This window comes from Schistocerca serialis, chromosome 1, assembly GCF_023864345.2.
Source record: "Schistocerca serialis cubense isolate TAMUIC-IGC-003099 chromosome 1, iqSchSeri2.2, whole genome shotgun sequence".
NCBI lineage: Eukaryota > Metazoa > Arthropoda > Insecta > Orthoptera > Acrididae > Schistocerca > Schistocerca serialis.
The window spans coordinates 80,596,671-80,622,764 of record NC_064638.1 but is presented as its reverse complement, the minus strand read 5'-3'; the positions used below and the strand labels follow the sequence as shown (position 1 = coordinate 80,622,764).

Here is a 26,094-nt window from a genome sequence, read left to right as displayed (position 1 = left end):
CGAGAAGTTAGGAATCGTACAGAGGCCTTTAGGCAGTCGTTTCCCTCTCGCCACGCACCATACTTCGTTTGCGAAGCATGTGCAGAAATGACTTCACTGAGATCGTGTTAAGATAGTGGAGTTATTTTCAGTTTATTAAGTGAGTACTTCTATCACTGTACAAATATTTGCGACTACACAAATTTTTCCCGTAATGTTCCTCCGCTGACGGGACAGCTAGAGGACATCCTCCTCAATGCTGTTGCCGACTGACTACGGTCATGGCTCTCTCGAGTGTAGGGGTAAAACACTAGTACAAATAGAATATTCCCACTTGCCAATATACACTGAAGAGCCAAAGAAACTAGTTCACCTGCCTAACATCGTGTAGACCCCCGCGAGCATGCAGAAGTGCCGCAACACGACGTGGCATGGACTTAACTATACGCTGGAGGGAACTGACATCACGAATCCTGCAGGGCTGTCCATAAATCAGTAAGAGTACGATGGGATGGAGATCTCTTCTCAACAGCACGTTGCAGGGCATCCGAGATATGCTCAATAATGTTCATGTCTGAGGAGTTTGGTGGCCAGCGGAAGTTTTTAAAGCCAGAAGAGTATTCCTGGAGTCACTCTATATCAATTCTGGACGTGCGGCGTGTCGCATCGTCCTGCTGGAACTTCCCAAGACCATCGGAATGCACAATGGACATGAATGGATGCAGGTGGTCAGATAGGATGCTTACGTCAGAGTCGTATCTAGACGTATCTGGGGTCCCATATAACTCCACCTGGACATGACCACACCAGCTTGAACAGTCCCCGCTGATATGCACGGTCCTTGGATTCATGAGGTTGTCTGCACTCTCGTACACGTCCATCAGCACGATACAATTTGAAACAAGACTCGTCCGACCGGGAAACATGTTTCCAGTCATCAACAGCCCAAAGTCGGTGTTGACAGGCCCAGGCGAGGCGTAAAACTTTGTGTCGTGCAGTCATCAGTGGTACACGAGTGGACCTTCGGCTCCGAAAGCCCATATCGATGATGTTTCGTTGGACGGTTCGCACGCTGACACTTGTTGATGGCCCAGCATTGAAATATGCAACAATTCGTGGAAGGGTCGCACTTCTGAACGATTCTCTTCAGTCGTCGTTGGTCCCGTTCTTGCAGTATCTTTTTCTGGCCGCAGTGGTGTCAAAAATTTGATGTTTCACCGAATTCCAAATTCACGGTACAGTCGTGAAATTGTCGTGCGAGAAAATCCCCACTTCATCGCTACCTAGGAGATGCTATGTTCTATCGGTCGTGCGCCGACTACAACAACACGTTCATACTCACCTAAATCTTGATAACCTGCCATTGCAGCAGCAGTAACCGATATAACAACGAGGCCAGACACGTTTTCTCTTATATAGACGTTGCCGACCGCAGCACCGTATTCTGTCTGCTTACATATCTCTGTATTTGAATACGGAATCAATCTTGGCACTTCAATGTACCGGGTGATCAAAAAGTCAGTATACATTTTAAAACTGAATAAATCACGGAATAATGTAGATAGAGAGGTACAAATTGACACACATGCTTGGAATGACATGTGGTTTTATTAGAACCAAATAAATACAAAAGCCCAAAAAATGTCCCACAGATGGCGCTTCCTCTGATCAGAATAGCAATAATTAGCATAACAAAGTAAGACAAAGCAAAGATGATGTTCATTACAGGAAATGCTCAATATGTCCACCATCATTCCTCAACAATAGCTGTAGTCGAGGAATAATGTTGTGAACAGCACTGTAAAGCATGTCCGGAGTTATGGTGAGGCATTGGCGTCGGATGTTGTCTTTCAGCACCCCTAGAGATGTCGGTCGATCACGATACACTTGCGACTTCAGGTAACCCCAATGCCAATAATCGCACGAACTGAGGTCTGGGGACCTGGGAGGCCAAGCATGACGAAAGTTCCGGCTGAGCACACGATCATCACCAAACGACGCGGGCAAGAGATCTTTCACACATCTAGCAATATGGGGTGGAGAGCCATCCTGCATAAACATCGTACGTTCCAGCAGGTGTTTATCAGCCAGGCTGGGGATGATGCGATTCTATAACATATCGGCGTACCTCTCACCCGTCACGGTAGCAGTTACAAAACCAGAATTACGCATTTCCTCGAAGAAAAAGGCCCGATAACGGTGGATGTGGTAAATCCAACCCATTCCGTGACTTTCTCGTCGTACAATGAAGTTTCCACGACAGTTCTAGAATTTTCGGTAGCCCAAATTCTGCAGTTGTGGGCGTTGACAGACTCTCGGAGCGTGAAATGAGCTTCGTCGGTCCACAACACGTTACTCAACCAATCGTCATCTTCCGCCATCTTTTGAAACGCCCACACCGCAAATGCCCTCCGCTTCACTAAATCGCCAGGTAACAGTTCATGATGCCGATGGATTTTGTGCGGATAGCATCGGAGGGTACGCCTAAGTGCCAACCAAACAGTAGTGTATGGAATGCAGGTGCGACGTGCGACTGCACGAGCGCTGACTTCCCCGTGCATAGACGAACCCGCTACAGTCTCCATTTCTTCCTGAACTGTCTCAGCAGCTTTACGCCTTGTGCTCGGTCGGCCACTACAGGGTCTATCGTCTAAACAACCCGTGGCTTCGAACTTCGAAATCATTCTCGCCACAGCTGCATTTGTCGACGGACCCTTACCCGTTCGAATCCCCTTCCTATGGCGATATGATCGTAACGCTGAACTAGCACATTCCCCATTCTGATAATACAGCTTCACTAAAAGCGCCTTTTCAGGTAACGTGAACATGCTGCGACTGCTAGCGCATCTGATTCTCTCTCTCATTACAGCTCCTTTCATACACGATTGTCATTCGCAGTCACTGACTTTTTGCTGTCCAGCGCCATCTGTCGGACATTTTGTGAACTTTGTTTTTTTTTTTTTTTTGTTCTGATAAAACCCCATGTCATTCCAAGCATGTGTGTCAATTTTTACCTCTCTATCTACATTATTCCGTGGTTTATTATTCAAATTTATACTGACTTTTTGATCACCCGGTATATCGGTATTGTACAAGCAGCTTTCACTTGCCGCGCCAGAGTATAAAGCTTACACAGATTTGCAGGTTTGCAGGTGGTGCAGAACCTTGTTGAGCTGTTTAGACAGGGACGGCGCTGTTGCAGAGCGGCCAGATGGAGCTAGTAAACACCTCGTCCCACTGGCTGGTGTGGAGTTCCGGCGCGCCTGAGGCGGCGCTGCCGCTGCGGCTGGACAGTGACGTCATCTGGGCGCGGCGGCAGGGCGCCGCTATGCTGCTGTACGCCCTCTACCGCGTGCACCCGGCGCGGCCGCTTTCCATCCGGCCAGCCGGCCACTGGTCGCCTGATACTGGGATCGTACTACACCGCAGCGCGCTGGACAACGGCTGGAGGCTTCTTGACGGGCTCGTACTGGGGGCGGCTGGAGTGGTGAGCACCCTAGGCTCCCGGCAGAGCACGTTACGCTAACTCCAAGTAATGGGGGCTCTAGCCTTGATAACGTCCTCATATAGATGAGGAAGGTAGTCCCGAAGGTTCTTCAGGTATGTCGTATCCACTTGCAGCAACCCGTTATCAGTTACATCCAGCAGCGCTGCCAAATTGTGCGGAAATTGACAGCAGCATCTCGCCCGCTAATAATTCCGTACATTTTCTATCGCATTAAGATCGGATGATTTAGCGGGGCAGTAAGGATGCGAGCGTTCGTCAAAGCAGGGACGTTTACGTGCAGCCCTATGAACATAGCTGTTATCTTGGAAGATAGGAGTCCCCACCAGCGTACTCGTCGTAAAGACATAGGAGAATACTGAAATAAACATCATTGTACATGCTCACAGTAAGTTGAGAGAGAGGGGGCAACTCATGGTATGAAAAGTTCTCAAGACACTATACAAACACCTATAGTCTGTCGGTAAACTGAAGAGTGAGCCTACTCTGCTACGTCACAGGGCGCTTCTACAGGCTGTTCCACAACGTAGTACAGGCCCTGCCGCGGCGCGCGCTTTGAATCTGTGACGACGCCGTGTACAGATGCGTCCTGTCTGCGTTTATTTTTAGACAAATGCGTTAAGATTATAAGGAAAACGAAAGACAATAGCTTCTTCGAAACAAAACATTCTAGAGTAAATAATATTAACATAGAACGGAAGTGAGGATTCTACTACTAACATAGAGCCGAATGCCTATTCGTATGAATTCTATTCGTAAGACGAACCAGATATAGTGCAATCAGTCTGTAGACTTTAAGGATTGTTCTTACTTTGTGTTTCTACTAAAAGGTAGAAGTTTTCTTTGAAGGGTTGCATTAAAACTTAACAATTCTTGCAACAGGAAGAGTGTTTAAAAAGTAACCAGAAATTTATAATTACGTGTGTTGTATTAGTTCGATTCGCACTGCTTTCTTTGTCATTGTCTTCGTAAACATGTCTGAAAAACATTTCCAGGTAAATCCCATTTCACACAGTGTCTTGTGTGAAACTTCTGCAACGAGAATGTAATTTTTTGTTTCACGCCATTGAGTAATTTCCGTTATGTGGGCATTATTTTTTGGTTTATGTAAAAGTCCTCCATCGTTTGTCGAATGACCGATTTTGTGAAACTGTCTATGACGATGGGTTTCCTCCCTAAATTGTTAGTTTTCCTTCGCGGCGATTCCAGTAAACCATGCGCCTTGTTTTCGCGTTCCTTCCTTATGCAGTCCTATTGTGGCGAGGCGGACGTTTGCATAAACTGCAGCCCTTTGATTGGGACTGCTAATATTAGCCAACAGATCTTTTTGTGTAGCCCCCTTAACACGAGCTGTAATAACGTTAGAGACGATCGAACGCTCGTTCTGCGCAAATATCTCCTTCGTGTTCTGCACATTTTCTTACAATGCAGGGCGATTATTCATCACTTCCGGATACTGAAGTACATCTGTGAGTACACAAAGTCAGCTGAATGGGATTGGCAACTAAGATCCCACGAACAGAATCGACGTATATCACTGCACGCCGAAGCACACCGCTAGACAGCAAACCGGCAACTGATTTTGGGCTGCCCTGTAGGCCAGTGGCAGGATTTTTCCGGGAGAGGCCACTTCCCCCACCAAAACCGCTGGTCGCTCTTGAGTTTACAGACAGACTATACAGTGTAAAGCAGGCCCTCCACATACTATCTGTTAAACACCTCACTGGACTTCTTGCCTCATTTGAGAGAGACAAAATCGTTACTTGTCAGGTCACACCGCACGCTACTGTCGTATTAATGTGTTTTGTGGCCTAGTGAAGACGTGCATGTTTACATGCCGTTTTGAGCAATGGCCTTTTGCGAGGTGCCCATCTCCAAATACCCTTTTTATGCTGCTCCGTACGCAAACTTCGCTTTAAAACTGGTTGATTTGGGCCTACGTTGACTGACAGCAGAAATTCCCTTTGAGTGTGAAACCGACTATCATTGACAAGCCGCAACACCCGTGTCACTTCCCTGTCGTTTAGGATTTTTGTGCGACCACTGTTCATTCACTGTGCGCTCACGGGCATGTCCAAACACGACAGTTCCTTTCTGCCATTGTGTCACGTCTCCGCATCAACCCATCTTAGTGCATTGACTCCCTACAGTCGACCGCAACGTACGCACCATACGCTGCCATGGCTGGCATCAACGGTGGAGCGTCTCACGCAACTCTGGTACCTGTTCTACTCTATGTACGCAACGCTCCAAAGAGACCTGTATGCTTTTTATGAAGGGGGTGACTAATATTTTGTACTGTGAGTTTAGGACATTGTACCTCAGGGTAATCAAAAACTGCTCTTCGAATTTCCTAGAGAATGCTTTTTGGAAATACAAGAAGTTTCGAAAAAACGAGGAACTGCTGCAATTACATCGCAACTGATGCGTCGTCAAAACCCTACAGTTACCTTTCCCTAGCTTAAATTTGGAAATTTGTGGTAAGTTCTACGGGACCAAACTGCTGAGCACTGGAACCTCCGACTGTGGGAGCGACGCGAACCGTGGGAAGGTGCCCTAGACCGCACGGCTACCCCGCGCGGCTTTCCTTAGGTTAACGTGCTTCCGTATTTCAGCAGTGACTCTTTGTACTTGATAAAGTAAGTATGATCGCAGCTCTCTCGATGGTGCACTGTCCAGAGTTGTTGAATAACATACAGAGAGGTTAAATGTTCATATCCAATATCTGCCTCTCTAATTTTACCTCTTCCTCTCTTCTTACCCTTCTCTCTCTGGACTCGCATTCGGGAGGACTGTAGTTCAAATCCACATTGGCCTTCCCCCTTTCACAATTACATTTTCTATCTTTTCCCTAAATTCCTTAAGACAATTGCCAGGATGATTCCTTTGAAAAGAACACGGCTGATTTCGTTTGCCGTTAAACCACAATCTTCCTGTTATGATGCGAGCTGGCAGCCATTACGTTCCGAGGAGCCAAAAGTTACGACCTCGTTGCTAATGATAAATGGGTTGAAGGTGGCCAAAGGTAACTCTCCCCGCAGGAATATGGATCGGCAGGTAGAGGATTAGTTGACACAAGTGCACTTTAAATAAATATCATTTACTCAGCTCGTTGCTGAAGAACTGCTACATTATTGGCAACTTGTGGCAGCCGTGGTTGGCTACAAGCAGAAGCTCGAATTGGACATGCATCTATAGACACTGTTTGCCGGCAGAGCTAGCTATCAACAGCTTGATGTAACGTTCTGCACCAACTAGCAACACAGAAGTAACCTCGAAGACTGGTGCCCAGGGCCCGCCACTTATGTACCCATCTGGTAGCCTTCGTTGGTCAGCAGTCTGGAGGCTCTTCATTTGTGAGGTCATCCTATTTGTGGTGATGTACAAAGCGCTGCTCGCAGGTATCTTCATTGAGGCGCCGGCTCCGCTAGTACTGATAAGCCATAATACTACACTTCCTTCTTCCTTTTATTTTATTTATTTATTGTTTAGTCGCAATCAGCCTGACCAGATTAGGGCCTTAAGGCCATCTCTTACATCTGACCAGGAACAACACATACATAAAATATTACATAACAATACCAATAATAATAATTTGCACTATTAATAATTAATTTTTATAATGATGATGATGACAATAATAATAGTAAAACTAATAATGATTCTAAAGTAATGGAGAAATTAAGAATGATATTTATTAGCTGTTACATGACAAACACAACAATAATAATTTATATTATAACTTAGAGTAATAATTGACAATAATAATAATAATAATAACAATAACAGTAACACTAATAATAATAATAACAAATTAATGGAGGCAAGAAGCACAATATTCATTAGTTTAGCAATTTCGAAGCCTACTTTGGTATTAGAAGAAGCGGATGGGATAGTGAAAGCGGAGAAGATTGAAATAAAAGTGACAACGGCTGCTAGGAAAGAAGAGAATCTCAGTAGAGAAATCTGTAGAGAAGGGGAAGGAAAAGTGATGGGGTGGAGAGGGTTGGCGAGCGTGAGCTGTAGAAGGGACAGCTTTTCTGATAGAAAGTTGTCCTTTGAAGTTTGAAGGGATTTTAATTTCTCTGATATTTTGAGGAAGATTCTTCCAAGCCACAATCTCCCCTCTGCTTGCACCGCTTCATCACTATCAAAGTGAAGTCCTCAATGGTGTTCATTAAGCTTTCGAACCAGATGAAAAACGGTTGGGGCCAAGTAGGGGCTGTATAGAGGTTAATCGATGACAGAGAACCCACGTCATTGGATGTTTGCAAATGACGCAGCACTCGTGTGTAGTCTGGCATTGGCTGAAGAAGACGGTGCACCATGCGTAGACGAACTGTTCGAATGCGAAACTCACTTACAGCACACTGTTTCTCATGCACCGACACAGTTATGTTGCACGCCGCCATGTTACAAGCTGCAATTCGGAGCCCTCTTACGGCAGAGGGCTGCAAATACGTAGATACGAAGAATAAAGCTGCAGAATATCAATAAAGTTTGTTTTCTTTAAATATCTTTAAGAGTTGTCACACTGTGAGGGATTATTTTTCAGCACGTTCTCGTAGAGAGACAATGTATCGAGTACTCAGGAAGTCTCGGGCATCGTAGAGAGCTCAGTCGATAAGTGTATAGCCTACTCTTATATGAATCTGATAAACTTCCCGACCTGGCAGATACGTCTCGATAGTTCTGGATTTGTGAACTCACTCCTCTGAAAAACACCTGCCCACCTCTGCATAGAACGGACCTACGACCAAACATCGCCTTCAGTTTCACATATGTTCCCGTATCGCTCAAGTGGCTTAGCAGAGCTGTCAAAGGAACATTTACTCATTGCAATTTTGGTCATTTCTCTTTCTACTTGGCTTTTTCAGTCTTTCTCATCTTCTTATGAATTGGGACTATTTAAAAATCTGTCTAAACTGTTTCTGTCTCTACGTAATGAAGATTATAATGTCAACATGAAGAATTAGCAAACAGACATACAATCACACTATGTATGTTTTCCTGTCACATCTCTGCACCAAGCAAGTTGTGAAAGAACAAGACTTTGCTTTCTTCTTTATGTGAGGATTTCCGAATTTTCTTGGAGAAGTATGATACTGATTTTAATTTCATATCAATATTAAATTTCGTCTTTCTGAAACATGATCACGAAAATCTGGAATGCGGAGTCTCCAGAAACTCTGAGAGGCATTTGCTGTTGTGTTTGGTGTAGCAGCTAAGAAGAAAGGGTGATTGCGTAAAATATTTTCGTACTCTTAGATTTTCTGACTCGTTCCACCATTATGAGAACTTGATTTCGTTCCAGCACATTGCAATAACGGAGTTTTTAGTATTAGATTATTGTTCGAGAAATCTCATAATCAACCACTTGACATCCACTGCTCGATAAAAGCCTCCTGTAGCCTTTTAATGCATTACTGGCATCATCTGTTATGCATCCATTATGTGTCTTCATATTTGTTAATGTTATATATCAAGTTATAGCCAGCAAATCCTAGTCTTGTGCTTGGCTTTGCTGACTCTCAGCCAAAGAGTGTTGGGTTCGATTCCCTGACAGGTCGGGGATTTTCACCGTTTGGCGCTATGTCTACATCTACATCTACATCCATACTCCGCAAGCCACCTGACGGTGTGTGGCGGAGGGTACCTTGAGTACCTCTATCGGTTCTCCCTTCTATTCCAGTCTCGTATTGTTCGTGGAAAGAAGGATTGTCGATATGCCTCTGTGTGGGCTCTAATCTCTCTGATTTTATCCTCATGGTCTCTTCGCGAGATATACGTAGGAGGGAGCAATATACTGCTTGACTCTCCGGTGAAGGTATGTTCTCGAAACTTCACCAAAAGCCCGTACCGAGCTACTGAGCGTCTCTCCTGCAGAGTCTTCCACTGGAGTTAATCTACCATCTCCGTAACGCTTTCGCGATTACTAAATGATCCTGTAACGAAGCGCGCTGCTCTCCGTTGGATCCTCTCTATCTCTTCTATCGACCCTATCTGGTACGGATCCCACACAGCTGAGCGGTAGTCAAGCAGTGGGCGAACAAGCGTACAGTAACCTACTTCCTTCGTTTTCGGATTGCATTTCCTTAGGATTCTTCCAATGAATCTCAGTCTGGCATCTGCTTTACCGACGATCAACTTTATATGATCATTCCATTTTAAATCACTCCTAATGCGTACTCCCAGATAATTTATGGAATTAACTACTTTCAGTTGCTGACCTGCTATACTGTAGCTAAATGATATGGGATCTTTCTTTCTATGTATTCGCAGCACATTACACTTGTCTACATTGAGATTCAATTGCCATTCCCTGCACCATGCGTCAATTCGTTGCAGATCCTCCTGCATTTCAGTACAATTTTCCATTGTTACAAAATCTCGATATACCACAGCATCATCCGCACAAAGCCTCAGTGAACTTCCGATGTGTGTTGTAATCATCATTTCATCAACATCGTCGTGCAGGTCTCCAAAATGTCGTCAAAAAAGAAAAAAGACTTGTACCAGGTGGCCGAACTCCGCAAAAGAGGACTTCCGGACAACAAATCCATATGAACATTTCATTTACCAAGTCGTCGTCACAGGTATTCTTCTCTCTCCGTAATCAGCATCTACAGCTACATGACTCCTTTGCAATTCACACTTAAGCATTTGACATAGATCTCATAGGACAACTTTCATGCTGTTTGTGGACCGCTCCCCTCTCGAATAGCACGTAGGAAAAACGGACTTCTAAATCTTTCCGTGCGAGCTATGATTTCTCTTATTGTACTACTATGATCACTTCTCGCTGTTTAGGTGGAAGTCAACAAAATAGTTTGGCAGTCGGAGTAGGAAATCTGAGAATGAAATTTTTCGTGAAAAGATGTCGCCGCAACGAACAACGCTTTTGTTTTAATGATTGCAACCCAAGCTCTAGTATCATATATGTGGCACTCTCTCCCCTATTTCGCGATAATGCAAAATGAGCTGATCTTCTTTGCAGTTTTTCGATGTCATCCGTCAATTCTATCTGGTAAGCATCCGATACGGTGTAGCATTATTGTCAAAGAATACGGACAAGCGTCGTGTAGGCAGTCTCTGCAGTAGGTATGTCACTCCTTCTTTCTATCAATAAAACTCACTTCTTAGTTTTTTATGTAATAGTTTTGTATGTGATAGTTCCAGTTTAAGTTGTCTATAATTGCAATTCCTCATACTGTTTCAATCAGTAATTACCAACACGCATCACACCACTGCTCGCTCAACCAACCTCAGTTTTTGACTGTTTGTATCTCTGGAACTCTGTGTCTCAGAGGCAAGAGTCCAAGCTAGTGATACATACTTGTGGCAAACGTTTCTTTTCAACACATCGCAAGCTTAGCTGTGAAAACCCTGTTTGGTTTCCCAAGAGCACATCAGAGCATTTTAACTCTTGTATTTATTTCTTTTACTCTTCATCCAGCTACAGTAATCAATTGCAGTAAATACTTCTAAATATCAGCTTGAAAACCACTGTGCACAGAATGGCGGAAGGTACTTCGCACTTTCATTCTTCGATTTCTGCATTTATGAATCATGTGGAGCAATTTCGTCATGATTTTGTATTTTTTCCTGATATTCGGTCGTTCCGGTATTTCTGCATTGTTTCACTGTGTTCTTTTCGTCTGTCACCTTTGCGTACTGCGATGGTCTTTCTGACCTTTTCTTGAAAATCACCAAACATCCTAATTTGTTTCGTAAAGTTGGCTTACCTAGCATATCTGCTTTTGTGATGTTGATTTCTGTTAGGTCGTTTTTCACTTCTCTGAACTAACCGATATGCGTTTTGGGATTTTTGTCGAAATGGTCAGATGTATTTTGAGTCAATGTTACCGGGTTCGTTCGAATCAAGTGACCATTAACCGAAATTCTCGTTTTCCTGAAGGCATCAGATAGTTTTTGAGTCTGGGTGTAGATTCCTTCATTACTTCTCCTCATCCATGTATGTCCAACCTTTCTTTTCCGTAATACCTTCCTTTCCTTTTTATCCATCTTTTCAATTTGTCTCTTTCGTTGAGAGCTCTACGGGGCGAGGTAAAGGTCTGGATGCATCCTTATAAAATACGAACGGTGTGAGGAATCGTAACGGCGTCTGGTACGGGGTATCTGTAGGAGGGGGTACAACTCGTAGGAGCTATGGCGACAGTGGCGAGCGTCTTGAAATTCGCCATGTTGGAGTTGGGTTACATGTTTCACAGGGGAAGGGGGTCATTTGACACATCATTTTGAGTTGCCTCTTTCTTAGTAGTATACATGCGAAATCTGTTTTAAGGTACTTTTCATTGTGAAGGAATAATGACCTGTTAAAGTCTGAAATTGCGAGGACGTGATTAATTATGTTTATTGTTGTAGTTGATTTACAGTGGCACTTAGACAGCAGGAAGGCGTTGAACTGTGCTAATGAGTCGTGGACGAAGTGACAGAGCGACTGCTGCTGACTTCAATGGCCGGCATCCCGGGAGAAATAATATTTCTCTTTTGACAGTATTGCAGTAAGTACCAGTTATCAGCAATATCTGGTGTCATTCAGCGTTCTATTCTGCCAGTGTTGCTGGCACACCAATGGCGCCCGCACAAGTTACAGATGCAACATCATCTCTCAGAGGATGATCTTGACTGGCGGGTGTAGCTTTCAGAATGGGCTCTGGACCAGTGTAACAGAAATCCAAACTTCATACGACTGGTTTCCTTCAGTGACGAAGCTAATTTTTATGTGCAAGGAGAAGTAAACAAACAGAATCAGAGTTGCTGGTCATATGCAAGCCCCTCGTGGCTGTATCCATGTAAAGGTGCTGGTGGCGAAAGAGTAATAGTTTGGCGTGGAATTTGGGACACAAGAATCGTGGGTCCAATGATATAAACCTGAATGTGGAGAAGTATCTTAACATGGTCCGTGATTATGTGCTTCCAACGCTGTTGAAGCCGCAGGGTGATTTTCCAATGTTCTTCCAAAAAGACGGCGCACCTCCCCACTATGCTACTGAAGTAAGACAGTTTCTAAATGGACAGTTTGGAGGTCACTGGATGGTTAACAGTGGTTTTATCGAATTCCCACCACGGTTCCCTGTTCTTACACCTTTTGACTTTTACCTGTGAGGATATTTGAAATCAATTGTGTGTGAGGTAAAAATCAATAAATTACTTTTGAATGCATTACGGGAACAGCAGTGATCAATGTCTTATAAATAATTACTATTAAAAACAGTCTTGATCACAATTTATTTAACAAGGTGACCGGTTTCGACCACTACTGTGGTCATCTTCAGACTATTGAGTAGGAACCTCTTTCTGTTGGAGATTCTCCAACAGAAAGAGGTTCCTACTCAATGGTCTGAAGATGACCACAGTAGTGGTCGAAACCGGTCACCTTGTTAAATAAATTGTGATCAAGACGGTTTTTAATAGTAATTATTTAAAAATCAATAATATAGCCAATCTTCGTCGGCGTATTTGGGAGACGTGTGACTCTGTTGAGTCACAGATCCTGTGACGTGTGCAGAGGACTGGCAAAAAAGGCTCCGATTGTATATCCAGTGCAATGGAGGTCATACAGAACATATGGTGTAATGCCGACTCTGACATGTTGACAAGTATCCTAAACTTTAACAACTGTTAACTCCTACACAAATAAAGTATCTTAAAGCAGATTTCACATGTATATTCCTGAGAAAGAGGCAGTGAAAAATGATGTGCCATATGACCCCCCCTCCCCTTTTGAAACACGTAACCCAAATCGAAGATGACGGATTTCAAGATGGCCGCAGCCGTCACCATAGCTCCACCTACAGACACCCCACACCAGACACCATAATGATTCCTCACACCGTTCGAATTTTATAGGGATGCATCCAGACTTTTGACTCATCCTGTACATTCCACTGCATAAAGGCTCTCCGGTTTATTGACAGTGTCATAGAGTAGAATTCTTGTGTCAAGTGAGAGTGATTACTTACTTACTTTACTTTACGCGATCAGCCCAGGACCGCGCGCAGCTTCAAGACTCTTCTTCCACTGGATTTTGTTTAGTGCCTTCTGTCGCCAATGACCCTCTACGCCGATCTGCAGTAAGTCTTCATTAATTCCATCTCTCAACCTTTTCTTTGGTCTTCCTAGTGGTGCTCTTGCACAAGGAGTAAAATCATGGATTTCAAAGGCCATCGGTGCTTATCCATCCGAGCAACAAGTCCTGCCCAAAATAGCCGATTGCTTCTCATCAGGCTTACAGTGTTTGTGGTCATAGTGTAGATTTCACCCAACTCACAATTATGGCAGATCCTCCATTCTCCAGTGATCGCATCTTGTATTGGACCATGGATATTTCCTAAGACTTTTTATGCTAGAAAACAATAAGATTATTTTAGTTTTCATCCGGTCGCTCCAGGTTTCGCCACCATACAGCCCTACGGACTAGATCAGTGTTTTGTACAGCTTGAGGTTGAAATTCCTTGAGAGACTGCTTGATTTGAAAAGCTGGCTCAGCCTGAAGTACGATCTGTTTGCGGCTTGGATCCTCGCTTTGATTACCCCCAGGCATTTAAAATTATACCCCTGTGGGTGATAGGGTTCCGACTACTAGAGGGTGCAATGGGTCATTTGAATAGGCATGAGCTCTTCTCATCACGAGATACTCGATCTTAGATTTATTCGTAAGGAAACCGATTCTGCTCGCTGCCGCCTCCACGCTGTCGCTCATCCGCGTCACTTCTTCCTTAGATCTTGCCAACAGGGCCACATCGTCGACAAATGAGAGGTACGTGATATTCTCACACTCTACTTCGATTCTTATGGAAAACTTCCCTGACCATCTTTTCGAGCGCCTGGCTAAACAACACCGGTGCCACACCATCTCCTTGTTTCAGCTCTGTATTTACGTAAAAGCTCTTCATGACCTGGTTCCCAAGCTTCACTTTTCTTTTGGAATCAGTGAAGCAAGCTCGAACAAGGCTGACAAATTTCTTGGTATTACAAACTCGGTTAGGCAATTCATAAGGCTCTCCCAGTGGATGCCGTATACGCATTCTTAAAATCTATGAAGAGCACATGCAGTTTTTCGCCGTTTTCTCTTATCTTTCCGGTGAGTCGTCGCAGCACATAGATGATGGGTATAGAGCAGATAGCTGTATTCCAATTTTCTGGGATCTCCTCCATTCAATCACTTCTGCCTGGATTCCTTCTTCTCCTAGGCATTTGTTCGTCCTCAGCTTCATTATCTCAAACTTTATTTCCTCCTGTGTGTGTATGGTGGGTAATCTAAATCTACAGTGTGAGGAGGCAGAAATTCGAACAGATCTTTAGATGCATCACAGTTGTGGAGCTCCCTAAAGTACTGTTTCCATCTCTCAGCAATGTTGAACTCATTGGTGAGTATTGTACTATTATCTGTCCTAGACGAATTTTGAGAGTGGTTATTAATTGTCAATGTCTTTTGTAAATTGTCACGCCAATTCTATTTTCCGGACTCTGTTTGTGTTTGCTTCTTTATCTAGTCCGTTTAGTTATATCATTGCCCCTAAATACCTACATAAATACACTGAAGGGCCTAAGAAAGTGGTATAGGCATGTGTATTGAAATAAAGATATATGTAAATAGGCAGAATACAGCGCTGCGGTCGGAAACGCCTATATAATATAGCAAGTGTCTGGCGCAGTTGTTATATCGGTTACTGCTGCTACAATGGCAGGTTACCAAGATTTAAGTGAGTTTGAACGTGGTGTTATACTCGCCGCAGGAGCGATGGGACACAATATATCCGAGGCAGCGATAAAGTAGGGATTTTCCCGCACGACCTTTCACGAGTGTACCGTGAATTTTAGGAATCCGTTAAAGCATCAAATCTCCGACATCGAAGCAGCTGGAAAAAGATCCTGCAAGAACGGGACCAACGACGACTGAAGAGAATCGTTCATCGTGACAGAAGTGAAACTGTTCCGCAAATTGCTGTAGTTTTCAATGCTGGACAATCAGCAAGTGTCAGCGTGCGACCCATTCAACGAAAACTCATCGATATGGGATTTTGGAGCCGAAGGCCCACTCGTGTACCCTTGATGACTGCACGACACAAAGCTTTACGCCTCGCCTGGGCCCGTCAATACGACATTGTGCTGTTGATGACTGGAAACATATTGCCTGGTCGGAAGAGTCTCGTTTCAAATTGTGTCGTGCGGATGGACGTGTACAGGTATGGAGACAACCTCATGAATCCATGGAGTCTGCACGTCAGCATGGGCTGTTCAAGCTAAAGGAAGCTCTGTAATGGTGTGAGGCGTGTGCAGTTGGAGTGATATGGGACCCCTGATACGACTAAATACGACAGGTGACACGTACGTAAGCATCCTGTCTAATCACCTGCATCCATTCATGTCCATTGTGCATTCCGACGGGCCTTGACAATTCCATCAGGACAATGGGACACCCCACGCGTCCAGAATTGCTACAGAGTGGCTCGAGAAACACTCTTCTGAGTATAAACACTTCCGCTGGCACCAAACTCCCCAGACAAGAAAAATTGTTGTGGCTTTCTGGGATGCCTTGCAACGTGCTGTTCGGAAGAGATCTCCGCCCACTCGTACTCTTACGGATTTACGGTGTCAATTCCCTTCAGCACTACTTCAGACATTCGTCGAATCCATGTCACGTCGTGTTGTGGCACTTCCGCGTGCTCGCGGGGACCCTACATGTTATTAGGCGGATTTATCAGTTTCTTTGGCTCTTCAGTGTAGTTATAGATTTTCTTTCTTATGCAGATCGCGTATGGATCGAATGGAAAGTGCCTCTTTACATAGTATGACTGTGTTCATGCCCTAATCTCTCTTCTGTTATTCTTGTAATCCCTACGCGAGATATACGTTGGTGGCAGGAAAATGACTCCACAATCTTCCTCTCATGCCGTTTCACTATCTTTATCCAAGAGGGTTTCCTGGGAACTATTACCATTAAGTTCTTCGGACACGATTTTTTTGTACTTTTTATGGGAGATATCGACCTGTTACAATCGTAGCAATGCGCCTCTGAAACACGTTCGGCGTCTGTCCATGACTCCTTAATAAGGATTCCAAACATTGGAACAAAGGAATTAGTCGCACCACTGTCTTGTGCGCAATTTCCCATAGATTCGCTGCACATTTACAGAGCCCGGCCAACAAATCTTCCATTCACCTTCCCTAACAATGATTTTACCTTATGGTCTCTTTTGATGTCACTGCTTAGTATAACTCCTAAATGGCCATTCAATGTGACTTTCTCGAGGTGTTCACTGTTATTTTTATAATAGAATACTATAGGATTCTTTTTCTTCGTTGTAGACATTATATTGCAATTATGACATTTAAAGAGAACTGCTGTTCGTTACTCTAAGTAAAAATTTAGTCCAAGTCTTTTTTGTATTTCCTTACGATCGTCCAACGATGATAAGCGAACAGTCTTATAACGCTGCTGACCGTATGTAATAATCATTTCTGCTTGTGGAGAGTATCAGAGTCCTATTACGCTTCCTTGGACCACTCCTGCTGTTCCTTTCGTTTTTGAAGAACATTCATCGTCCAGTACGACTCTTCTGGAGTCTACTTATCATATAATCAAATATTCATCGAGCCAGTCCTCTGCCTGCGTAGACACTCAGTCTAGTCATACCGTAGTTAGTACCCGACGCAATTCGGAAGTCTAAGAAGTAGGAATCTACCACTTCACCTGCACCTGTTGTTCGCAAGTTGTCGTGAATGAATAGAGCAAGCTGTCTGTTCCACATAAGAAACCTCCTCATCTGGCTTTATGGCTTCATTGTTACCATATACAACTATCTTTTCGGTTAAATGTTCGAACAAAGAAAAAACAAAGTGCCTTAGAAATTATGTAATGGAATCTTGTCCGAATTTTGATAGCCAAACAAAGAATTGGAAATGGACAAATGGGATATCAAATCGACCAGTTTGAGGTATAGTTTAGCAAAAAAAAAAAAAAAAAAGAAGTGTGTAAACGAAGTGTCGAAATGTTCATCTCTTCAAGTTCTAGTTATTTTTCGGATAAAAATTTGCGCTGGAGTGATATTTAACTGCCAATAAAAAAAATGAAGTACAAAAAAGGTGAAAAGAGGCCAAATGTTTTGTGTAGCTGTGAGAAATAAAACAGATTAGGGAAACATTTACACACGTCTGTATGATTATCGAAATGATATACGAGTACACCATATGGGAAGCCAAATAAGAATTTAAGGTCCAATATTTCTCTTAGAACCGCAGAATTTTAAAGAGTGCTAGCGGATATTTGCCTGCTGGATTATGTAGACCGTCCCATCTCATTTGCTGTACATCATTTGAAGCATTGTTCAAAGGAGGCTGAAATGTTTCTATAATCTGTTTTCTTTCTTGCTTTTAGATAAATAACTTCACATAACGCCGGCCGCGGTGGTCTCGCGGTTCTAGGCGCGCAGTCCGGAACCGTGCGACTGCTACGGTCGCAGGTTCGAATCCTGCCTCGGGCATGGATGTGTGTGATGTCCTTAGGTTAGTTAGGTTTAAGTAGTTCTAAGTTCTAGGGGACTGATAACCACAGCAGTTGAGTCCCATAGTGCTCAGAGCCATTTGAACCATTTTTGAACTTCACATAACACTTGACGACGTTTTTACAGTTTTTTTACTGTTGTGTTCATTGAACATTCTTTTGGTTGATTTCCATTGTTGGTTACAAACTTGCTCTGCTACGCCTTTTCGTTCGCTGTGTGCATCCGCATTTAAACGTGTGGGTGAGTAAGTGCTGAGGGATCGCCTCCCTGGCTCGGCAGGTGGTGGATACGCCCCCGGACAGGCTGGGGGAGCGCCTGCTCGTCGTGCAGGACCGCCACCTGGACACCAACATCCGCTTCGGCTGGGACCTGTGCCAGAAGCTCAGCTTCATGTTCAACTTCTCGTAAGTAGCCGCGCAGCGCCTGCGGAGCTAGCAACGGATGTTGATGATGATGATGATGTTTGGTGTGTGGGGCGCTCAACTGCGCGGTTATCAGCGCCCGTACAAATTCCCAAACCTTTGCTCAGTCCAATCCTGCCCCTTTCATGAATGATGATGAAATGATGAGGACAACACAAACACCCAGTCATCTCGAGGCAAATGAAAATCCCTGACCCCGCCGGGAATCAAACCCAGGACCCCGTGCTCGGGAAGCGAGAACGCGACCGCAAGACCACGAGCTGCGGACAATGGATGTTGAGCGCACTTCTTTCCTGACACAGATGGTACATACGCTGGGCCGGCCGAAGTGGCCGTGCGGTTAAAGGCGCTGCAGTCTGGAACCGCAAGACCGCTACGGTCGCAGGTTCGAATCCTGCCTCGGGCATGGATGTTTGTGATGCCCTTAGGTTAGTTAGGTTTAACTAGTTCTAAGTTCTAGGGGACTAATGACCTCAGCAGTTGAGTCCCATAGTGCTCAGAGCCATTTGAACCATTTTACATACGCTGGGTTCGGACTGACGTTCATAGCCAAAAGTATTATCTTTATTGTACATGAGGTACAGGTTCTCAATGGAGTTTCAGTATCCGACATAAAGTGCTTAGAAAGAGTACAAAGTGGGGGGGGGGAGGGGGGAGATGGGAATGGTGTGCTATTGCTAAACCAATACATAGGGAGAAAAGCTGGCAGTAAGAAGATAATATCTTGGAGGACCCTGTTCAGCAACGGCACAACCCTCATATTACCCTTGATAGCGGGGCGAAGAGAAGGACGTTCACACATGGTAGCGGCCCAAAACGTGACTGACGCAGCTCCCTGAAGAACGCGATGCCATAATGCATGGGACATGCGTCGGCACCTGGTTGCCTGCACATTCTTCTGTAACCATAATTCGGCGACAGTCAAATCGTACACTCGTACGTGAACAGAATCCGAGGCTATGATCTAGGTTCCATTCCAGACGATCCCTTGACCCACATCTTCACACATCAGGGTACTGAGGGAACCATTAGATTATCTTAGATGATCACTTGATAAATAAATTTACTGAAGTTCTTTCAATTACAATTGGTATAAATCTGTGGTTTGCTCCGCAGATTTCTGAGCATTGGCCGAAGAATAGTCCAGGCCGGTTTATTGTAAATGTTGCTTGATTTAGTCGACCTGGTTATCTGTAAGAGCTGATCGTATAGAGACAGTTGCGTAAAAATTGCGTCGATTGGCTCCATAAAGCAAGCGAACAGTTCTGCTGCAGCAGGTATATTTTGAGGAGTGTTTTTGCCGACGGTCTTGTCGCAGTGGTAACACCGGTTCTAATCAGATCACCGAAGTTAAACGCTGTCGGGCTGGATGGGTCACCACCCGGTCTGCCGAGCACTGTTGGCAAGAGTGGTGTACTCAGCCCTTGTGAGGCAAACTGAGGAGCTACTTGATTGTGAAGTAGCGGCTCCGGTCTCGTTAACTAACATACGACCGGGAGAGCGGTGTGCTGACCACATGCCCCTCCGTGTCCGCATTCAGTGGCCCATTTGGGCTTAGGATGATACGGCGTCCGGTCTTTACAGATGGGCCTTCATGTCCTATTCGGGCGAAGTTTAGTGTAGTCTGCATGTTTAATCAGATTCTCAAACCGAAGAGAGAAAATCAGTTCGTACCACGAACTGTAAGTTAAGAATATTGCCACGGTGGTGCACTGAAAAATGTCATGGTCTGCATACAATGATTTTGTGTGTTAATACTCTGTAAAATACATTCCACCGACGGATAAATTCTCAGCCCGATGGTTGAAGTTAATTCGCCACAGCAGTTTGACGCTAAATTATCTATAAAGCTTTGTCAAAAAATGGTCAAATGTGTGTGAATTCTTGTGGGACTTAACTGCCAAGGTCATCAGTCCCTAAGCTTACACACTACTTAACCTAAATTATCCTAAGGACAAACACACACACCCATGCCCGTGGGAGGACTCGAACCTCCGCCGGGACCAGCCACACAGTCCATGACTGCAGCGCCTTAGACCGTTCGGTTAAAAAGCTTTGTCAGTGTATGTTCGAAATGCTGCTGATACTCTGAATTTTTATGACTTGGCAAGAATCTAAAAGGAGACGATATTTCTTTTCACAAAACGGAAGAAATGCGTTGTGACATTTCAGTCACATGTCGCTATGCGATGTTTTTCTTTTTATTTACTCAATTTTTATTATGTTTCAGGAAAGCACAGGCTGGCTAGGTATGGAGGAAGTTTCAGTTTACTTTGGTGGAAAGCGAGCCGGCTGAGCGGCCGTGTAGCGTGACCGCAACAGGTCTATCACGAAGGCTGTGGTGGAAGAGGCCAGACTCATAGATACTGCTTTTCGCAGAAGCACCTCTAGGAAGCCCTGGTCGTCCATTTCGGCTACGAATGCGGTTTTCTCCTTTGAAAGGAATTGCCGATGAGATCCCAGAGAACTGCCATGTGTAACGAATTCACCTTCCGATACACAGGGCACAGAAGAGAATGATACGGCGCTGCTAGCCTATTGTGGGAAAACTCGTAGCCTTCTCTTCAGAATCTGGTTATCTAGTCAAGTGAACCTTGTCCATCACCGTGCTTTGGTGAGAAGGACTCGATAAATGAGCGGAACCTGATTAGGAGTCAATACCCACATTCTACATACTAAAATTTCATTCCGTGAGCTAAGAGTAGGAAACTTACGTAGGCTTCCCCTGAATTCTGGAGAAGAAAGCGGGATTCTTCCTGTTCTCTGTAACAATGCCTGGAGATCGTCCCCTCCAGGCTGAATTTCTTAGGAGTTTCGAGAGTTAACGAGGAGACGAGGATTCCGTTTCGGGACGTGTTGTGGAGGGGGTGTCTGGAGCTGTGGCAACTATTGTCGGCTGCCGTCTCAACCAGTTTGCATTCGGCACTGACTCGGACTTTGAGGTGCATGTTCGCTGAGTTGTAAGTTTCTCACTTCGCAGATAACGTTCTCTGTTATCTGAGCAGCTAAAAATTTGCAGGATCTGCAGCGCAACTTAGGATGCTTGATTACTTGTCTTATTTCGCGAGTCTTACACTCGATTACTTTGCATTTGCGAGCTGTTCATATTACGAAAGTTTGCTGTCCTTCCAAAACTGACTTCAAGTTAGATTTGACGTATCCTACAATGTGTTAAGGGTACATTAAAATACAAATAAATTTCTAGTGAGCCACAGCTTGGCGCCAGCTTTCGGAGAACAGATTATTCTCATTATAGCAAAAGCTTAGTAATCGTTTTCTTTGGTCCATGTAGAACTTTGTTCACAATAAACTGATATTGCTCAATGAATTCTTGCCTTGCAGTTGTAAACCCGATTGTCCTACAACTAATCCCAACTAGACGACCCGTAGATAATAAATATACACTCCTGGAAATGGAAAAAAGAACACATTGACACCGGTGTGTCAGACCCACCATACTTGCTCCGGACACTGCGAGAGGGCTGTACAAGCAATGATCACACGTACGGCACAGCGGACACACCAGGAACCGCGGTGTTGGCCGTCGAATGGCGCTAGCTGCGCAGCATTTGTGCACCGCCGCCGTCAGTGTCAGCCAGTTTGCCGTGGCAACCGGAGCTCCATCGCAGTCTTTAACACTGGTAGCATGCCGCGACAGCGTGGACGTGAACCGTATGTGCAGTTGACGGACTTTGAGCGAGGGCGTATAGTGGGCATGCCGGAGGCCGGGTGGACGTACCGCCGAATTGCTCAACACGTGGGGCGTGAGGTCTCCACAGTACATCGATGTTGTCGCCAGTGGTCGGCGGAAGGTGCACGTGCCCGTCGACCTGGGACCGGACCGCAGCGACGCACGGATGCACGCCAAGACCGTAGGATCCTACGCAGTGCCGTAGGGGACCGCACCGCCACTTCCCAGCAAATTAGGGACACTGTTGCTCCTGGGGTATCGGCGAGGACCATTCGCAACCGTCCTCCGCTCACGCCCCAACATCGTGCAGCCCGCCTCCAGTGGTGTCGCGACAGGCGTGAATGGAGGGACGGATGGAGACGTGTCGTCTTCAGCGATGAGAGTCGCTTCTGCCTTGGTGCCAGTAATGGTCGTATGCGTGTTTGGCGCCGTGCAGGTGAGCGCCACAATCAGGACTGCATACGACCGAGGCACACAGGGCCAACACCCGGCATCATGGTGTGGGGAGCGATCTCCTACACTGGCCGTACACCACTGGTGATCGTCGAGGGGACACTGAATAGTGCACGGTACATCCAAACCGTCATCGAACCCATCGTTCTACCATTCCTAGAACGGCAAGGGAACTTGCTGTTCCAACAGGACAATGCACGTCCGCATGTATCCCGTGCCACCCAACGTGCTCTAGAAGGTGTAAGTCAACTACCCTGGCCAGCAAGATCACCGGATCTGTCCCCCATTGAGCATGTTTGGGACTGGATGAAGCGTCGTCTCACGCGGTCTGCACGTCCAGCACGAACGCTGGTCCAACTGAGGCGCCAGGTGGAAATGGCATGGCAAGCCGTTCCACAGGACTACATCCAGCATCTCTACGATCGTCTCCATGGGAGAATAGCAGCCTGCATTGCTGCGAAAGGTGGATATACACTGTACTAGTGCCGACATTGTGCATGCTCTGTTGCCTGTGTCTATGTGCCTGTGGTTCTGTCAGTGTGATCATGTGATGTATCTGACCCCAGGAATGTGTCAATAAAGTTTCCCCTTCCTGGGACAATGAATTCACGGTGTTCTTATTTCAATTTCCAGGAGTGTAGTTAGTTATGTTGCGTTATTATGTTATGTTAACCGGGGACCTAGAAACGACGGAGAGGCTCCGTCCCCGCCGCAGCCGCAGTGGTCCGCAACCCCACGACGACTACCGCAGTCCACTTCACCCCTCCGCCGCCCCACACCGAACTCAGGGTTATTGTGCAGTTCGGCCCCCGTTGGACCCTCCAGGCAACGTCTCACACCAGACGAGTGTAACCCCTATGTTTGCGTGGTGAGTAATGGTGGTGTACGCGTACGTGGAGAACTTGTTTGCGCAGCAATCGCCGATATAGTGTAGTTGAGGCGGAATAAGGGGAACCAGCCCGCATTTGCCGAGGCAGATGGAAAACCGCCTAAAAACCATCCATAGACTCGCCGGCTCACCGGACCTCGACACAAATCCTCCGGGCGGATTCGTGCCGGAGACCGGCGCTCCTTCCCGCTCGGAATATAGTTAGTTACTCGCATATTTAATTTGTTGTCTCACTGTGACAGTACTTCCGTTGCAATACTGTTACCCACGTTTCGGACATTTTGATTAATTTGTTTAAATTAACGTATAACGAGCGTTGCACTTGCTTGTCTTGCTTTTTGATGTTGAAGTCCTAAACGGAGTAGGCTGCAGCTTTCACAACTGCCGAGTCACAACGTGATTTCGACGTAACGTCTCACTGGGACGCTAACAGTTTAATACCGTAAAATGGTTAAATTTGAGCGTGACTAATGATAAATGTAACAGTTTTTATTTACCATTCTTCCAGACTTTAACGTATCTAGCAGAAGAATTTCCGTGCCGAACAGTAACCTTTTCACACGTGATGCCAATTTTCCACACGTTTCTTGGAGACAAACAAATAAGACTGGTAACAATTAACCATCCGTTCGTACCATGGGCGTTATTGTGACTGAATGGAAGACGCAAAAACTGACGCCGCAGTGGCCTCTGTACGACTGTCGCACTCAAATGAAATAGTTATTTTACCCTGCATTTTATTTCCAAAATTAGACTGATTTACAGTTAGACGCCAGATTCACTCATACCAGTGATCTTATTCTTTGCATCTGTAATAAGCACCGCAGTTCGTCCAGTTCACCACCGCTTAATCTTTGTCTAACGAGGCAATTTCAGTTTTTTAATTTTCTTTCGGATATAATTGTTAGTAAAATGTTACACTATCATTCACAGATTTTTTTCACTAGTATTACTACGCGTAGTTTCTTCGCCACCGACGGTTTTGCAGTCTGTAACACACAAAACTTCTGCCGTTTCTAACCATATTTCTGCACTACTTAAATTTTCGCCTAAAAGTTCATCGAACATTTTGCACGTTACATAATCGTCACACATTTTCTATTTATGGCTTTAGTTGGTGTCTGCTGTATATCTCAATAGCACGCAGGAAAACATTCACAGAGACGCCATCACCTGCGCGACGACATTGCTCAGATTTGTTGGACTTCAGAATATGATTACAACGGTATGTCTCAAAATTTCTGCCAGAAGTTAAAAGAAAGTACTGTAAGAAGACGACCATTTACTTCCACGTTTAAAGAAGCCTTGAAGCGATATTGCTGTTCAATAAGAGCAGCGCCGGTAACAAGAAAACTGCTTACTACGTGTGCCGCAACAACTGCTAGCGGAATCCAGGACCCGTCCATTAGTTAGCTGCATTCACCATGTCGGGAAATTTCGGTCTGCGGGCTGTTTAAAACAACATCCAGTGTGTAGAGGTAGCTGAGATTTGACTTGTGTAATTCAAGTGGCAGGTTTCGATCTGACAAGTCTGACAATTCCCCTGTGAGGTATAGCGCGGACACTTTAACGTGACAATTTTAGGTGGGAGGGGGACGGGAGAGAGAGAGGGGATGTCTTGAATTATGGTTTAGTATGGCACTCCCCCTCCGTCCAGTATCGGAAAGCAAATACGAAGTAGCCGTTACCGAATGTTTTGTGTACTCTGTTTTGCTTTGATTAGGTTATATTCGCTTAGATTGATACTCATTTTGTACATCATGAATACGACACTCAGTAATGATGTGGAAAGTGTTCTGCGTTGCTGCTTATTTTCCTGTTATTTGGAAACTAGCGGAGAGTCTAATCCTGTTCCATCACGTGGATGGACGACGACCCTCACGGCAGAAAGGATCGGCGATACCCATGACAATGTGTCAGGTTTGTTTTCGCAGAAGCACAGAACACGCACGTGGGCTGCCAGCCCTGAGAGGGGGAGATGAGGCTGCCCTCCGAGCACAGTCTAATTTCTCATTTGTTTATACTGCCGACTGACTGCCACGTTAAGCGTCCGCACTATAGCCAGCAGCTGAGCGATAGCCGTAAAATGAAAAAAAAAAAAAATACGAGCAATAACTGGCCTCGCTTCACTACAACGTGACTGCTCTTTGTGCTGTGTATGTTTAGGGTCGTGCTGTACAAGACGGAGTCGTACGGCTATCTGACGCCGAATGGCTCGATCGACGGGCAAGCGGGCATGCTGTACGATGGCACCATTGACCTCGCGCTGTCTTCGCTGATGCTGTCACACCACAGACTCGACTTTATCGACTTCAGTGCACCCTCGCGCATGTGGACGTACGTACACTTACTTATAGGCTCCTCATATACACCGTGTGATCAAAAGTATCCGGACACCTGGCTGAAAATGAGTTACAAATTCGTGGCGTCCTCCATCGGTAATGCTGGAATTCAGTATGGTGTTGGCCCACCTTTATCCTTGATGACAGCTTCCATTCTCGCAGGCATACGTTCAATCAGGTGCTGGAAGGTTTCTTGGGGAATGACAGCCCATTCTTCACGTAGTGCTGCACTGAGGAGAGGTATCGATGTCAGTCGGTGAGGCCTGGCACGAAGTCGGCGTT

General features: G+C 45.3%; 1 protein-coding gene across 1 annotated transcript in view; it reads left to right on the top strand.

Annotated features, from left to right (window-relative positions):
• The first annotated feature begins 3,190 nt into the window (after window positions 1–3,190).
• Window positions 3,191–26,094, top strand: part of LOC126477107 (ionotropic receptor 75a-like) — a 134,483-nt gene continuing 111,579 nt past the window's right edge. Inside the window, exons 1-3 of the mRNA XM_050103632.1 lie at window positions 3,191–3,466; window positions 18,295–18,419; window positions 25,637–25,807. Coding sequence (XP_049959589.1) covers window positions 3,191–3,466; window positions 18,295–18,419; window positions 25,637–25,807 — 572 coding nt within the window. The remainder of the gene's footprint in view (window positions 3,467–18,294; window positions 18,420–25,636; window positions 25,808–26,094) is intronic.